At 45.4% G+C, this 17332-nt stretch overlaps 1 protein-coding gene across 1 annotated transcript in view; it reads right to left on the minus strand.

The window, feature by feature from the left end:
- PDZD2 (PDZ domain containing 2) overlaps nt 1-16075 on the minus strand; it is a 143355-nt gene extending 127280 nt beyond the window's left edge. The window contains exon 1 of the mRNA XM_074166507.1: nt 15597-16075. Within this exon, the coding sequence (XP_074022608.1) occupies nt 15597-16075 (479 nt within the window). The remainder of the gene's footprint in view (nt 1-15596) is intronic.
- Between the last annotated feature and the right edge of the window lie 1257 nt (nt 16076-17332).

Here is a 17332-nt window from a genome sequence, read left to right on the forward strand (position 1 = left end):
TTTCCGAGCGGATAGGGCTACACAAGCTCTCTGTTCAGGGGTTAACTGCCCCCTGGCAAACGCACTGCCCTTATGTGCCTGCTCACTAGGATTTCCTATCAAAGCAACATTTTCACCTTCTCTTTAACTACAAAAATAATGTAGGTTACAGCAGAGGCTGCCCCCTCCGGCAGCCTGTGCTCCGCCCTGGAGTTATTTTATATTACTCTCCCCAGTGTCCTAAACCAGGGCTGCAGAGATTGTTCCAAATGTGGCTTTCATTTTATGCTAGAATAGCCTCCATTAATGCAATACGCTGTGCTACCTACCTTACGATATTCAAAGTGGAAGCCCAGATCTTGTTTGCTTTTTAAACATCACCAACCATCCTGCGTTTCATCTGCGCGTACTTCCCAGCGCGTGTCAGAACGTGCCACCCGCTCGCCACTTATTAATGTTTCAAGAGTCTCCCTTAAAACATACATGAGATTTAGTGAGGATTTTGTTCCAGGAGTCTTCTGACTGTTCTGAGCAGTCAGAGAGAGTAGTTTTATTTCACAGACTGGATTTAATATACAGGAACATACTGCATCTGTTTCCAAATATTTTCTTTCTAAAGCCGTTACGAAAAGCAATGCCAAAACGTGCTCGTTTCTCTTTAAGGAGGAAACCTAATTTGGATTTCTTGATCCAGATCATCTTAACACCCAGGCTCAATTTTGCTTGCTAAAGCAATCTACAGGCTCCAACTAATACAAATTTAATCTGCAAGGCTTCTCGCTTGGGCTGGACGGGTCCAGTGTCTTTTTGTTACAGGCTCCACAACATCTATCGGTAGCATCTGGCCCTGATTGCAGATCTCAGGCATCGTGCTTATGGGCTCCATGGGCAGGATCTTTCTTGGATTTCTGATCCGTTTTGGATTTTTCACTAGGATATCCCTGCATCTTGTTGGATCAGAGATTTATGACTGGTCCTTAGCATTGTGTTAGTTTTTTGGAGCTGTGATGTTTTCTTATGGACCAATCTGTGGCAGCTGACCATACTTGAAAACACATCTTGCAGGTCCAGTTCTGTTTTTACATGGTCATAAACCATGAGTCCCCTCTCCAGTTAATCAAGTCACCCTGGCATAATGCTTACATATATGGAAATCAGGAGCCATTCCTGCATCCCCTAATATTTGGGATTCATTCCCTTACCCAACAATGTTTATGTAAAATGGGAAAAAAAAAAAAAAAACACCAAACATTTTATAAGGGGTGAAAAATAATTTGCTTTTTGATTGCACCCAAAGAGAAGGGGTATTAAGAACAACAAATGCTCTTCTGTGGTTTCAGCTTTCATTTGGTAAGGTCCCATACCTTCCTCCCAAGCCAGGAGCAGATTTTGACATAATTGAAAGAAAAAAAAAAAAAGAGGTCTCAGTAACTTCACAGGAGCATTTTGATCAATTGGCACAATCTAAAGGTTAAAAGTCCCAATATGTAGCTGACCTGGGGAAAAATAAGAGCGACGGTAAGTTTAAAATTTAAATATTCAATCAAGCTATTTCTCCAGGACACAATTTTCAGGCTACTTTGATGAATGGTGCCGAAAGAGCAGGCAGCAAAATGTGACCAAGAGGGAAATCCTCCTCCTCCCCTCACGTTCACTTTTTTTGTCCCATTCCCTGCACAAAGTTAGTCTTCAGAAGAGGATCTGGGGAACACCAGAAACCGAAGTTCCTGGACAACATGATCGGCAGCATAAACCTCCTCCTTGTGTGCGCACCTGAAACTCCCACACCACCTCTGAACATCTCCCACAGGCTCCCTGACTGGCAAACAAGGGACCATAATACAAGGGGGATGTGTGTGAGGTGGCCATGAGAAAGGATTATGTTCGGGGGCTGGAGCAGGGAGATGCTCCCAGCATTACCAGACTGTTCCCACTAAGTGGCCATGCAGCCATGAGATTAATTACATGGTTATATTTAATCCTATTTTATTTTTTCTTGCATGCTTATTTTGACACTGATACTGGTTCCTCCTCAGCTCAGTTGCTTCCCGAGGAGCCTGTTTATACTTGCAAGGAAGTTCTCACCAAATAAGAGCTGCATCGAACAGGAAACTATTTCAACACATTCTCCCCAAGAAAGACCCAAAGTGGCTCCTTTTTCCTCAATAAACACACATCCCACATCCAGAGGTGCCCTGCTAGACTTTTGTTCTTTCAGCTCTGAAAGATAACCCGGTGAGGGTATAATATGCAAAGTTTTATAAACTGGAGCCATCGCTCCAACTAGAGTACTGGCAGCTCCAGCAGGCTTGGCTTTGGACCTTCTCACTTCACAACAAACCTCAAATACCGTATCTGGAAATCAAACTTCAGCTGCATATTGGCTGGAGCACCACGACAAAAACAAGGTTCAGTGTTGTTTTTTTTTTCTCTAAAAGTCTGCACTAGGCGCAGAAAAGGACAGTGTTTTGGCTTCAAGGCCTCGGAAAAACAGAATTCAGTTTTTCCATTCTGTCATTGTTCTAGCAAAACCCTACAGGTAAATAAGTCTCACGTGTTTGCACTGACGCCTCTTGGAGACACTTGGGAAGACTGGATGGTGGCTAAATTCATAACCAGGCAGGTATCTCATAAACTAAGGCTTATTTGTACTGCTCAAATATACTTCTGCAGAAAGAGGTATTTCAAAGAATTTTAGCCCTGATGAAGCTGCTCTGACTTTACAACCCTCCAACAGACAGGCAGGTACCTGGAAAGAAATGCTTTGCAGTAAAACCCCACATTTAATAAAGTGCTTTTCCCCTGGAGATCTCAAGCACCTGCAGAAAGCGAGCTGCTGTCATCACCTCCCCGTCCCCGGTGCCGTGACTTGTTCGCGGCGGGGGGAAAAGGCTTGACCGGGACCCAACACTTCTTAAGTCCACACGTGCTATCCATTAGGCTGTAAGACCCTGACAGGAGTCAGATACATAGCTCCAAGTCATATACAGTTTATGCAAACATAACTTAACCGGTAAATGGTTTAAAAGAGAAGCATGCAGAAGAGACATGGAAGGTGAAGCAGGCAACCAGCCCGGGCTCGCTCCAGAAAGCAACACGAACTTCAAGCAAGTCACAAAAGCCGCTAATATATTAAGAAGGCAAAACTTTACATGGAACTTAAACTAGTGCTTTATATTGGGTTCGTGCTGGATCCTTACACCAGCTTATGATTCCGCATGCAGCAAGGAGCATGACATTTTTTAATCTAAAGGAGATCTTGACTTGGCTTCCCCAAGTCATGCATGACTCCTCTAATGCAGGGCACGGCCAGTGGGTCCCAAGTGCGCTGCTGTGCATGTTGAAGATTATATAGAAAGTGAGAATATGCCTCCTCATACTCTTTAATGCTATTATGGATACTATCATTAAATGAGAGAATATCCTCCAGGCTGTGAAAACCTCAGGGAGTATGGGAGCTGACACCTGGACTCAGGATAGGTTTCCGTGGTTATTAGAGCTGGCTGAACTGTTTTAACAGATAATGATATCTAATTTAATTACATATTAGACAAAACACTTCTGATTATTATTCAGCCAGCAGAATTAATGAATTTCTAAGTTCTTTTTCCATCCTAAAATTTTTCTACCCTCTTGTCTTTTACCTCGTTTTCAAGCTTTTCCAAAATCCTCCTCTCTCAAGACAGATGTTTACTTCTCTTCTAACTTGCATGATTATTTTTTTTAATGATGATGCCCCTTAAACTCATTTCCACAGTTTATAATTTGATTCTTGGGTCACCAGAGAAAGCATTTGAGTCACAAAATAATTCTAATAAAGCGCTGAGATTCTGTCTTTCTCATAGGCTATTTAAAACAGAGTCCATTTAAAGGCAGAGCCCTGCAGTAAACCCTGGTTGACTTTGAATTCCACACATCAGCCATTAACTTCTGATCCATTTGGCACTGGTACACTTTTTTTAACTATTATTATATCTTTCTCCACAGCATAACTGGTGAATTATTGAAATCCGATTTATTTTAACCACATAGTTCATCCTGATGAAATTGGCTAGTTTACTAAATAATTTTCTGCTCTGCTGTACATACCGCTTACTTTCCAGATTCAGGCAGTGATTGAAAAGCAGATCAGAGAGGAGACAATTTTGTGTATTGCTGGGTCAGATACAGAGTGGTGGGAGGAAATTTGGAAGTTTCCCCATTTCCACGGAGGCAAAGGAGAAGCGATTCCACCAAAGGCCACAGTGTTGTGGTGTTGTCAGAGACCTCAGGCACAGTTTTGTTCTGAGCAAGAAAGCTTCGCTTCAGACCACTGGCCAACAAGGAGGGCAGAGACAGTGAGCAGCAGGAGATGAAGCCATGAACCCTTGGTGGTTCCTTCAGTACCTGCCACCGTGCAAGTGTGACATTCCCAGGGCTACCCATGTATGGAGATCCCAGCTCAGGGTGAATCGACCTCCCCACGTACCTACAGCCCCAAATACAACTCCTTCCAGCTGAAGGCAAAGAATAATCCCCCGTGATCAAGCATTTATAAGCTGTCAGATACCTTGGAGCCAGCAAGATCCAAACATGAGCCCTAAACCAAGGTGGTGATGAAGATATGGTTCAAACATGAAGCTATTAATGAGATCCATGCAGCATAAGAAATGAAACTAAGAATATTTACTTGCCACTAGTGTCTCTAAAATAATTTCCCAGCAACTTAAAAACTTTACAAACTCCTTATCATATTTCTTTTAAGACATGGTTTAAGAGAAAGTCCTGCCTTGCCAGCAACAGTAATTAAAAAGCAGTTATCACCTATTTAACTTGCAAAGGCTACAGAAGAGCTATGTTCTAAGATTTTTCTTAGAGCTCCTATTACTCAAAAGTAGAGGGCAAATCCTGGTTTGCTACCTAATGCCTGCTGGCTTTAAAGCCAATGCAACCATTGCTCTTTTTATTCACAGGCCCTTGTTTTCAAACAGAACGCTTTTGGGAATAAGGGTTCACTTGAATTAATTGCTTTTCCTGTTTGGGGAAAAACAAACAAACAGGTTTATTCATTTAGAGAACTTGGCAACTACAGATTGCCCATTACTTTTTTGGAAGTGATATTTTACAAAGAATGTTAACCCACAAATTCAGTAAACATATGGGATTTGCAAGTTAATCCAATAAGGCCATTATGGTGATGCTCCAGAGGACTAGTCACCATCAGGAGGGGAAAAGAGACTAATTCTAAAAGGATTTCCCTAAAGCCATTTTCATGTTGGGAAGTCAAGAGCAAATTTCCCTTTTAGTACTGTAGGTTTGGGGGAAGGGAGGAAGATAACGACAGAGACTGCAAAAAAGAAGTTTGTGCCCATGTAAGCGTGTTTCAAATTATACATCTGAGCTTTAAGGAAAACAAAATAGCTTTTATCCATATTTGCCATTTTTTACACTACAGTGACTAAAAATAGGAGACAATATCCCTTAACTTCAATTATTAAGGTCCAGAGTGGCCACCTTTGATTCATACTCATTTTAGCAGCTGTTTATGTGAAGAATTCATTTGAAAATTGTGCTGTTACCAGTATCCATCAAACAAGCAATACAGTTAATAAATTTGGGAATACCTAAATTCTTAGGGAAATAAGTAGTAACACAAAGCCCTTCTGTTTCCTAGGTCCTATGGACCACTTAGACTTGGTATGTAGGTTTATCCTCTACACCAACACCTACCAACATAAACTACAGCAACTGGTAACTTCATTCTCAGAGAACTGGATTATAATCTCTTTTACAATAGTTTAAATAAGGAGTAGCTGCTGAAAGGCCTTGAAGCTGAACAGGTATAAGAGAGAGTCAGGTCTTCATGAGCAGTTCCCTCTCCGCATGCCTGGCATAGACAAATCTGCCCAAAACGCACAACATATTTCTGTGCTCCTTAAAGAGATTAGCTACTGCACTGAACAAGCCCAAGGAACAATTAGAGTAATTATATTAAGTATATATACATCCTAAAAAGCATGTAAAGAAATACTTTTCACTGCTGTCTTATGAATTCTTAGGTAAAGCAGGCTAAACTCCCGGTTGACATAACCCAAAAATTGTTTAAAATATTTATATGACATTGCCCTCTAGAGGAAACCAAGAAAAATCTGTGCTTTAGTAGAACTTTTCTACAGATGAAAATGTGAAATGCCGTTTTCAGCAGAACAATTAGTGTGTTTGCTGGAAACCATTTTCAGTGAGAATGTCACACACCAGTTTGGCTCCATTTACCACCTGTGAGTTTCCAAGAAGCAATTCCCCAACCTCTAGCCCATTTTCCTCATCTGGGCTCCCTGTTCAGATAGATGGTACCAGAAAGTTCACTGGTTACCACATGTCCGTGTTTTTCTTTTCACTACCAGAACAAAAATAGCTCAGGCTATGAAAAATCAGCAAGCACTTAATAATTCTTCAGTTATGATGGCACAAAGAGCCACTGGTCAGCGTGTATGAGGATGAGATGGAAGACACCACTGGCTTTTGTTTCATTCAATAGTTACTCTGCTAGCCTGAACCCATTCCAATGATCAAGTAACAGATTATGAAAACACTCAAAGCAATTGCCCTATTTTGCTAAAAAAATATCTCTTTTGCCAGGTATTTTTTAGAAGATCATCCAGTTATTTATAATACCTACTATGGAGAAGGGAAAAAACAGAGCTTGCCACCTTTCTAAACAATAGAAAAGAGTCTTAGGCATCAGCAGAAACGATAATCTTCAGTCACATTTCAACAGTTCTGTTGCATTTTGAAAAAGCTTGAATTCCTTTTCCATCTACCCTTAGTTTCTTGCAGTCTTGTTAAAGAGCCTTCAGTCTGGCTGGGCTTCCTGAGTCTTGGATGCTCTAGGGTGAAGTTTGCTGCTAATCATCACATTTCCCTTACTCTTATCCTGTCTCGGTAGGACAAGTCCTCCAGAGCTGCCCCAAACCTTCTGGCAGTGCCTGCCAACTTAGCTTTTTACTGGTACTGATCTGTTAAAAGTGTTTCCCTTTGGAAGCCCAGATGATCTTGCTGAGTGTCACACATTTCATCCAGAGAAAGCAGCAAGAATGGGGAGTGATGCTGCAGAGCCTGCGATTGATACGTACGCCCTCCCCATCTTAGCCTACATCTGATAGAAAGGAGACAGAGAAATAAGTTTCAAGGAGCATGTGATACTGCTCGGAGCTGGAGGCAAGTGTCACATCAGATAAGAAAAGCAATGAGTTTTCCACAGGGAAAAAAAGCCCATCCCCAAAGCCATTCACCACAGCAGCTGTCTCTGGAGTCATATACCTGCCTCTCTGCTGATCACACCTACGTTTCTTATATTTATCCTCTCACTTATGTCTGTAAATGGCAGGTTCATGCTGACAAGCTGTCTCTCTGAGGCTGATGTCGAGCACAGCCTCTACTTGTGGAACTGTCTCCTGTTCATCAGTTTTCAACCCTCCCTAAGCCTGTCCTTTCCAAGCCAGGCCTGATTCCCAGTGACAGGGGATAAGCGGGTTTTAAGCTGCTGCCACCGTTAATGCTGTTAGCTCTGGAGGGTCACGGCTCAGTCCTAGTGCATCTTCCAGGACAGCAACCATCACACCCAATGGTACATGAGTTTGGCAAGAAGATATGATCATTGTCTCCTTGCACAGCAGCCCCGAAACCCTTCTGAGAATGGCAACGCTGCTCGCTTAGCCCAATGCTATGAGGAAAAAACACTTCAATGAAAACTGGAGAAGCTGTGCCTTTCCAGGACTCATGGCACATCAGTCAGTAGGGGTGGGAAAGGACAACCTGCCATGTATCTCGCTGCAACCCAGTAACCTTGCTCCAGTCGCCTCCTCCTCCTGCAGCAGCTTGGTGCTCCCGTCTCATGGAAATCAGTCTTTGGCCCACAGCCTGCTTTGTGCAAAACTTTGGACTCCCAGAATACGAAGAGAAATTCACATTTACAGATTAGAAGAGACACAGTGAATGACTGCACATTGCAAATTGGTGTGTAAGGGCACAAGCATTACAGAAAGAGCAAGAATAATGGGCACAAAATGTTCCTCACTCGTGTTTTTGAGCATCTCTATTTTTAATTATTGATGGCTAAAACACTGCTCTGTGCTAACAAATGCACTGCTGGAGAGGCTGTGAAAATAACTGCTGCTGTGGCTGAAGGCCACACCTGCTCCTTGGCTGGCCAGTGGAAAAAAGTGACCTTATTTTCTGCATTCCAGCAGTTTGCCAATTAGTTAAGTTCTGCTGCATCCTGACTGTGCTTCCAGGTGACCTAAGTGCAAGGGACGCTTGCTGCGCGCGAGGCTGAAAATCCCACTCAGGATGGAGAAGGGGCTCTTGCTGGCGCTTTGGCATCAGAGATAAATGAGGAGGCAGGAGAATGATTCACCAAACCGGGCTTATTCCCACAGCAGGTGAGTGGGGAGGGCAGAGCTCCCTCCCAAACCGTGGGCTTGTTCTCTTGTAATTACAGCGTGGTGGGAACACCAAATTAAATGGAGATGAGCAGCCATACATCTGGCAACAAAGTACAGCCTTCTAAGCAGAGGTTTCATAGCTCAGCGGAAAAAAACAAAAGCACGCCCAAAAAATGTTCAGGTCAACCTTCTCCATAACCTCTGAAGCTTTCACGCTTCCTAAGGTAACACCACCAACCTCTGTCCAAGTCTTTTCAAGCCTGATGCAATCCCTCTGAAATGAAAGTGTGCAGAGCCAGGGCTGGGGAGTGTTTGCTGCAGATGACCCTGGGGATGCTGCCTAATTATACATCTATGCCCTCTGGGGATCAGGCTTTTCTACCGAGAGAGGACAGCCCAGTTTTTCAGTGGCAAGTGTGCGGAAGACAGCAAGAAGCTCCCAAAATTTTGGGACAAACATGCAAATGCCTACAGGACAAGAGCCATTTAAATCAGTGGGAGCTTTTCCATCATCTTTTGTGGGTTTTAGATCAAACTGAGCTGAGCAAGAAGGTCAATAAGATGCAAAGTTGAGGAAAGCTAGTTGAGGAGGCAGTTGTAGCGGTAGGATGCTGCAAACGACCATCGCTATGTGGGAAAGGGCTTTGACGCTGCAGAGGCTGGGATCAGGATGGGGAGGTTGAGAGGGAAGGCAGGAACCAGAGGGCACGAGGGGAAACGGAGTGAACCCACCCTCAGATTAATAAAGCAAAAAGGACAAACAAGCTAAATGATCTCTGCTGAGTTTGGGGATTAGTGACCTTCTGCTTAAGTCTTCGGCTCTTGAGAGAGGATTTGGGATAAAGCTCATTTCTTCAGAGCAATTTATTTCTCAACACGTGTGGCTAAGTCTGCTCATACCTTTCCTGACTCCATAAAAGAAGGGAAGAAAAACATCTCTCTCCTTGTTTCTTAGTCCAGTTATATTTTAAGGAGGAAATTAATATTCACTATCAGTGTAAAATACAGCAGCTGTGCTTCAGAGGGGGCTCCACACTACAGTGTACACGGCTTTAGGAACACGGGGAGACTTACGCCGTGTCTGAAAAATGTCATCCATCCATAGGCTTCCTCTCGTTTTGCACAGGCTGAGCACACATTCACTCTCTCCCCGCTCACAGCAGCTCAACTCGGGGAGAAAACCCTCAGCCAAGATCCCTACGTGCTCCTTATTTTCCATCCTGGGGACTCGCGGGCCGGGCAGCTTGGGGGGGCACGTCAGCACACGCTTCCCATCCGTGTCCCTGATAATGAGCCCCAGGTCTCAGCCTCTGTGACCTGATCCATCACTTAGCAGCATGAATGTTGGTAATGTGATATTAAAAAGGCAACGAATGCAACTCCACGTTAGGTTGGGGGTATTTTTGAGGTCAGTTATGAGAAATCTATTCCCTGAGATTGTATTTGGAGGCTGCAGTCTCCAGGACCACTGTGCTTGTTTTTCTGTGTGTAGTCAGTGCTGTTAATATTTTAACAAGGAGCTCCCACAGAAATGTTTGCCCCTTGGCCAAGGGCAAAGGGCCAGGACACATTTCCATTTGTTTTCCTATTAAAACAAAAATATTTTCTTACGAACATAACCAAGAGAAGGCCCTGCTAACACCAGGCAAAGCAGCTGCTTATACTGAGCAGCACTTTGTGTTGGCAGCACTTTTGCTTTAGGAAGGAGGTGAGGAAACACAGTAAAACACAGCAATCAATCCACACAACCTGACATGCCCGGGAGGAGGGGGTGTGGTGAGACAAAGTTTTCTGTGATGACCAGGCATAGGTTTCTTGGGGGTGATTTTCTTTCCTAAGGAAAAGGATGTATAAAGGAGATTGCTCTGCCAAGCAGAAAGTAAATCCACAATCACTTCCAGAGAAACACGCTGAAAACCTCCCCTTCCCACCATAACGCAGGCATTCATATACGCTAATGCCTGGCCCTACTAGAGAATGGATTTGTTACCAAAAAGTTAAACTGAGGGCCCCAGCTGATGAGCAGAGGGAGCACAGCCCTTGCTCCCCATCCCCACACACCAGTCGGAGCACCCGGAAGCGTCCTGGACACGCTGCTGAGTAACGCGCTGCTACAGAATCCTGCAGATGCTCCAGAGACAACTGGGGCCACCAGCACAGGGACAAAGCGGCCACCGCGAGGACAGCCACCAGCCTCCTGCAGTGGCAGTGTCCCACCATAGTGTGGCAGGAAGCAGTGACCCACAGCAAATGCAAAACTCGGGCACTGCACTGTGGTACCAAAGAGTCACTGCGTCCAGGGAGAGATTTGCTTCCCAACCAGAAAATCTTTCTATTGCAGGGGCAAAGAAGTTTATGATAAAAAAAATAATTTGGTTCAAACTTCTGAGGAAGGGGGAGCTTAATAAAAAGTGCCTTGAAAGATGTGCTTTTTTAAATCACAGTCAGATTTTTGAGCAGCTCTACTCAGACGCAGCAAAGGTCCCTGTTTTTCATTCCCATCCCCTCAGCAGATGTCCTGCTCTGCATCTCCTTGCATGTAGAGCTCCCAACAAGGGGCAAAGAAAAAGAGCACTCTCCTGACATCCACTGTTCAGGGCAGAATTTGTCTCTGAAGACAGACAGACACTGCAAATTGCCTTTGCAGCACCAGCAAGGACTGCTTTTGACACAGAAACTCAAGATTTCATCCAGCTGAGCCCAGGACTGTTACTGACTGCTGCAGGCAAGCATCACAAAGTGCTTTGCACATTTTGAGACCTGTAATTTATTTAGACGTTCAGTATTGTGGTCTGTAATCAGCTGCTAGCACTTAGAGAGAAGCAGGACTATGTTTAGGATGTCCACGTATCAAGCAGCTGCTAATAGCATTGACCTGTTAGGAGGACCAGGACGTTACCTTCATGCTTCCAGATACCCTGGAGCATGTAGAAGTGACGCGCAGTAGCAGCAAGCACTCAGGAAAGACCTTGGCTCTGCTGGAAACCCCCAACTTCAGGAAAGGTCAAAGCTTTGCCTTCAGCAAAGGCTCGCTCTCCATTGCACACCTGATTTTTGAACATCCTTCTCAGCATCTTTGAAAATAAACTGATTTCCCTGACATTCGGCATGCTGAATCTTGTGCGGGGGAGGAGTCCTAGCAACTTCCCCAGGACACCGGCTGAAGAGGAGAGACTAAGAAAATGCTGTGCAAAGATATAGCTGTCAGGGTGCTTCTCAGTTCATTTTTTTGAAGCTACTCCAGGCTGCAGGTTAAAAAGAAGCCAGCCAGTTCTCTGACTCTCTCCCCACACATGGCGATGTTTGGTCATTTTTGGACATGAGGAGCACGGAATTTTGAAGCAGTGGTTGGGTTTCCTCAATGACAAAATTATAGTAATATCTCCTGTTTATACCACACTGTCATCACTTGTAATGTATTTTACTCTGCTTTCTTCAAAAACAGTTTGAATTTGGAAATCTATTCAGCACTGATTTTAAAGATTAGATGTATATGGTAGCTGTGTCCAAGCACTGCAGCTATGCTTGATGAAATTCGTAATCAAATATTTCAAACTGAATAATATTCATGACAAAATAATTCTTTTGCAATCCTCCCAGGACTTGCTCAATGAAGCCCCATTCAGTCATGCTCAAGAAATGAAGGATTCGTCTGTCATCTGCGGGAATACTAACGGCCTCCCTCCAGTAAATGAGTAATAGCCCAAAATGAGAGTAGTTCCAAAATACATAGAAAGTTGTTGTCTGGGGGAACATAACCCATGTGTTTTGGAGATACAGTTGTATAGACAGAAGATAAATAAACATGCAGAGTTTTGACTAACCTTTATTCAGTACTCCAATAAAGCTCATTTCCCTGCAATTGTGTTTGATAGACACACACAATTTGCTAACTCTGAAGAGAGCAATAATTTTCCCTCAGTCACTAACATCACCAAAAATGCCACCACCTACATCATTCCTCTCTAATGTAATAACACCTTGTTAAGCAAAGAGAGTTGACAATTATATTACTGCATAATGTTTCTCTAAATTAAAAGAAGGGGGGAAAAAAGAAACAAGCTCATCAATAATCAACCTGTCTCTGCTGTTTAGATGGCAATCAGATGGAATTTAAATAAAAAAATTTTCTTTAAAGAAGTCAAACCAGATTCAACTTCCTTAGCAGGGACAGATGAATGATACCCACAGCCGGTTCCTCCGAGGAGCAGTGTGCTCTTCTTCTGTGTGGTGTCTCACCCCGTCACTGCTCTGGGACCTGAGGACCTTTAGGCACAAGGACCTACACCAGGCAGGTGCTGAAAGACTACGATCTATCCAGGGCTGCCCCATTTAAGCCAATCTGTCCAGGGATGCCCCATCTGTTATAGCTCCAGCCATCTGCGTCTGCGTCCTCTAGAGACTGACCACATCCATAGGACAACCAGCAGAAGGGACGGCATGCCCCTTCCTCTCCTCTCCCATTGTCCAGCATATTGGCTTAGCCCCTTGGCGCAGGGAGGGTCTGCATGGTGGGATGGAGCCGAAGATGACCCGAAGCCTGGGTACATGGGCACGCTTTTGCCAACCCTGCTGCAGGGGTGGGCAACCCCCCAGAAAAGTGGCAGAGTTGTGAGACCCTCTGCTCAGAGTCCAGACTCCCCAGGTACGTGCCAAATTCACCACTGTTACGGAAATAAATAGGAGATTCCCTAAAACATTAGTGTGGACTGCAACATGCTCAGCGGGCAAGGTGGGGCTGCCCTGGAACACTTGGCTGGTGAGGAAAAGTGGTCTTGCTTGCCCAGTCCAGCGTGGTGCTACAGAAGCTACAGGCAGAATTTTAATTTCCCTGATCATGCATAGGCTACACAAAGTACATCACACTTCAAATCACAGCACTTACACCCCTTCACATCAACCTGGCAGAGTTTCTCACCCAGCGAGAGAATAATTAGGCAGACAGAAATGGAGCCAGGACTACTATTCAGTGTGCTAGCCTGCCTGCCCCAACACCTTGAAGAACCATGGGGAATGGGCTCTGCTCATAGCAGCAATATGAAAATATTCTAGGAAAGCTTCTTCTTCGAAGCAGGCTTCCCAAAAGGCAAACCGAGGTTGCCTTTCAGCCTACTATAAACCCATGCAGAATTATCTCTTCAGAGCACCCCAACAGCGAAACCTACCAAATGACTCTCAAAGCATCCTGACACACATCAGATGAACAAGGTGGTAACATGGGGTTGGAGCCACCAGACAGCTCCCTGAGAGGCAAAATCATGCACTCCAAACTGAGAGCATCCCCAAGGTCTCCATCAATGCCAAACAGCAATTGACAGTAAGTTAGGCAAGGATGCTTTGGATGCTGAAAATAAACCAGGTTTTGACTAAGAGATGTCCTAAATTTTGGCCTGAATTTGATGTAGAATACTCTAAAATGAGATCTTATCAACACGACCACTGGCCAGGTACCACCAAAACTCTGCCTTTATAACCGCCAAAACCAAATCTCAACTAAAGAAAATGGAGCACTTTATTCTCATTAGCAGCAATGACAGCTTGCTGATCTAGTAACAGAACTTTCCAAAAGGAACAACCCCAAAATGAAGCCGTCAGGAATAGGATAAGAAGAACAAATATCCAAACAGTTTGGATTCCATTGGGTATCATCTTTCATTTTGTACTAATAATGAGATAACATTATCACTGGCCGCTGCAAGCAATTCTCTTGGATTTTAGGTACAGTGACATCTGGCAAAGTGGAAACAGCAAACTAACTGCTTTTCGCTACATAACCTGTCAAATCTGGGGGTGCCGCTGACTTCCACAGTACCAATATGTGTACACTCATTGAATTACAGGCTTGAATTTACAGAGGGTTGTTATCAACACCTGCAAAGCCACAGCCAGGTTCACCTGCCCGGCACCCACAGATGGAGGAGTCGCTGCTTTTATTCTGCCACGCGGCAGGATGAGGAGCCACGGTCACCCCAAAGCGCTGCCGCATTTGCTGCCTGTTGGGAGCAAAGGCCAATCCGTCCACTTTGCAGGACTGTAACTTGCAAGCGTACCCCACCACCCTGAGGCTGTTGCAGCTTTGCAAGCCTGAAAACTAAAGCAGCAGATAAATAACCAATAAGTCTTCCCATCAATGTTACATTCTCACTGGATGAATCTGTAAAGAGTCAACATTTTTTTTTTTTTTCAGTATATCACTTATTTCACTTAAAACTTGTTATTTGCCCCTGTTGAAAATCTCAGTTGCTGGAGCACTTTCTCACCTGGTCTAAAACGTCATATTACTCCCAAGGCCCATAAAATGTGCTGGATTACCCAGGCTGCAGATCAACAGAGTTTCCTCTTAAAGAAAGGCCACTTCACTAGCATTTTGTTTCCAAAACTGTCCATCCTCAAGGTGAACCCCCTTTGGCAAGAGGAGGAGGATTTCATGCCCTCTGGTACGTTGCAGCCTCAGGTATGAATGAACATTTGCATCCACATCTTTAGCAGAGAAAGGGCTTTGCCTTCAAAAAGGGAAATGTGAGCAAGTCTGCCGGCCCACAAAGAGCAAAGCTGGGCCAATAACTGATTTTGCACCATGCAGCAGCTGAAATAAAAAAAGCGAGAATAATCTATATCCTTGCAAGAACCTTCATTTCCGTTTTGAACTCCTGAAGGTCTCAAGTTTTCTGGGAGAGGAGGCAGCAAAAGAGAGCAAATGAAATAAAATCAAAGGGAATTTATTAAAATGAAGTTGTTCCAATCTGGAAAACACAAAAATGCCTTGCTTTGAAAAAGTCTCAGACAACATTTAGCTGCCAGAAAAGCTGCCCTCAATTCAAATGATTCAACAAAAATAAGATGCACCTGTAAAAAAATCTTCCAGTACTGATGAGTTTGTGTTCATTTTTACTTAAGAAAAGAGTTTTATCCAAACCCAGGAAGACTCCTGTTTTAGTGGAGATGCTATGATGCTTACGACATACTATTTTTTGACACAATGACCCCTCAAAATTTTCCAGGGGGTGTGCGAACAGCCAGTGTGGGCTAATTATTGATTTGTTTTTTTATCTATTTCCTACAGACCTTAAGAAGGAACGCAGAGCTCTCCTGAGGGGCTGGAAAACAGAGGTCAAAACCTCTGCTCTTACACATAAATTGGTACTGACTGCGACCTGCACCAAGTGCTGCAAGAGGCTGCGTCTGCACCCTTACCTGGCACCGGTGACGTCCACGCCGACCATCAGCTGACCGTTCAGAGAGAGGATCTCATCCTTCAGGCGCACTCTCCCGCACTTCCCGGCCGGGCTGTTTTTCTTCAAGTCTGTCACCCAGATGCACCCGACGTCGAGCACCGGCCCCTTATGCCCCTTCCTCTTCTTCCCGCCCCGACGCTTTTCCCCATAGTCCCCCAGAGCAGGGATGTTCCCAAAGCTCAACCCGAGAACCTCAGTTTTTCGCATCTCCTGGGCCAGGTACATGGTGCAGATCTCCGTATCCGAAGTCCCGCAGCTCCCTGGCTGCAGTTTGCTCTCGTCCACAGAGAAGTTGAGCTGGATGTACTCGCTCAGCTTCTGGACGGCTGAGCGGCAGAGCTGCTGCTCGGCCCCCTCGGCCCCCTCCCGACGGCTGTTCTGCAGCCACTGGCACAGGAGGGGGAGGAAGACCCCCGCGTTGTCCTGTGTGATGGGCATCACCGTCCTTGTGCATCCCCTCACAGCAGCAGTCCTGGCCTCGATCGGCTCCCTGGACCTCAGCTCTGCCACCCGTCGCAGCCCCCTGCAGCCCCTGGGGCCGTGCTGGAGTGGGGATGCAGATCCAAAGCAAGCCCCATCTAATCTCACGTGGACGTTTTTGGGGCTCCAGCTGACCAAAAGCACAGTCAAGGCAGGATGTTTGATGTGAACACGCTGCAGCCAGCCCCACAGAAAGGTCGGTGGATGAAGCGGCGGGGGGCGTATGTGCCTGTCCAGGTATGCCTGCTGTCAGTGTCCCCACTCCACTGGGAACGATATCTCCTTCCCACCACGATCACCACACCGTCTTCTCCTGCAAGGGGGAAACAGCATGGTTAGAAGTGTCAAAAACACAGCAGCCGTCCAACAGCCCCAGCCCAGCATCCCCCCCAGGACAGAAGCCCGAATCCGGGCTTGCACGGCTGGAGCTGCTCTCCTTCTGCGATTTACCACTTGAGGGCACCAGCTGCTCTTCTCAGCAAGGGAATAAAAGGTCACGATTAGCTCCTGACCTCCCCGGTAAAACGGGGAATTGATGAGCCGTGGGGATGCTCCTGCTACAGCTCCAGGGCTGTCACCGAAGCAAAGGAGAGGCTCCAACCAAATCCACTCCAAGGACCACTGAAAGAGGCACAGAGTGACACTGGCCTCAGCAGAAACCCAAGCTGGTTGACGCTGCTACTGAAGGCAGATCTGCCATCCTTCATGGCAATGGTTTTGGGCTAGGATAGGCTTAATCCGGTCACTTCTCTGACTTAGCTCCCCACCAAGCTGCAGCAGCAAACACAGAGGGTGAGGACAGGCAATGGGGTCCCCTCTGTTACTAGCAGAACTGGCTTACAGTGGGCTAAACCTACTCTGCAGGAAAAGTATCTAAGTAAGTGAGGTGGCTACCCAGCTTCCCGGGACAAGAGTTGTGTGGGTGAATTCCCCAGTTTCATGCAATTCAGAGAGGGAAGCACGCAGGCAGCCAGCAGGAAGCAAGAACTGGGGGTTAGCAAGCAAGAGGGTGAGAAAAGGTTTTTTTCTAGGATTACTAGGATCGGTGAAGCAAGGAAAAACCCTGATGCAAGTCAAGTCTGGTTGACCAGTTGCCTTCCGGGAGTCATTTTCTAGCAGAGGATGCTGCTCCATGAGCAGTGCACCAGTAAGGTAAGGTAGAAGACGGCAACAGCTTCAAGCTTGGAGCTTGCGTGTCTGCTCCTGCAGACGTGG

The sequence above is a fragment of the Numenius arquata genome, chromosome Z, assembly GCF_964106895.1.
Source record: "Numenius arquata chromosome Z, bNumArq3.hap1.1, whole genome shotgun sequence".
Classification (NCBI taxonomy): Eukaryota; Metazoa; Chordata; class Aves; order Charadriiformes; family Scolopacidae; genus Numenius; species Numenius arquata.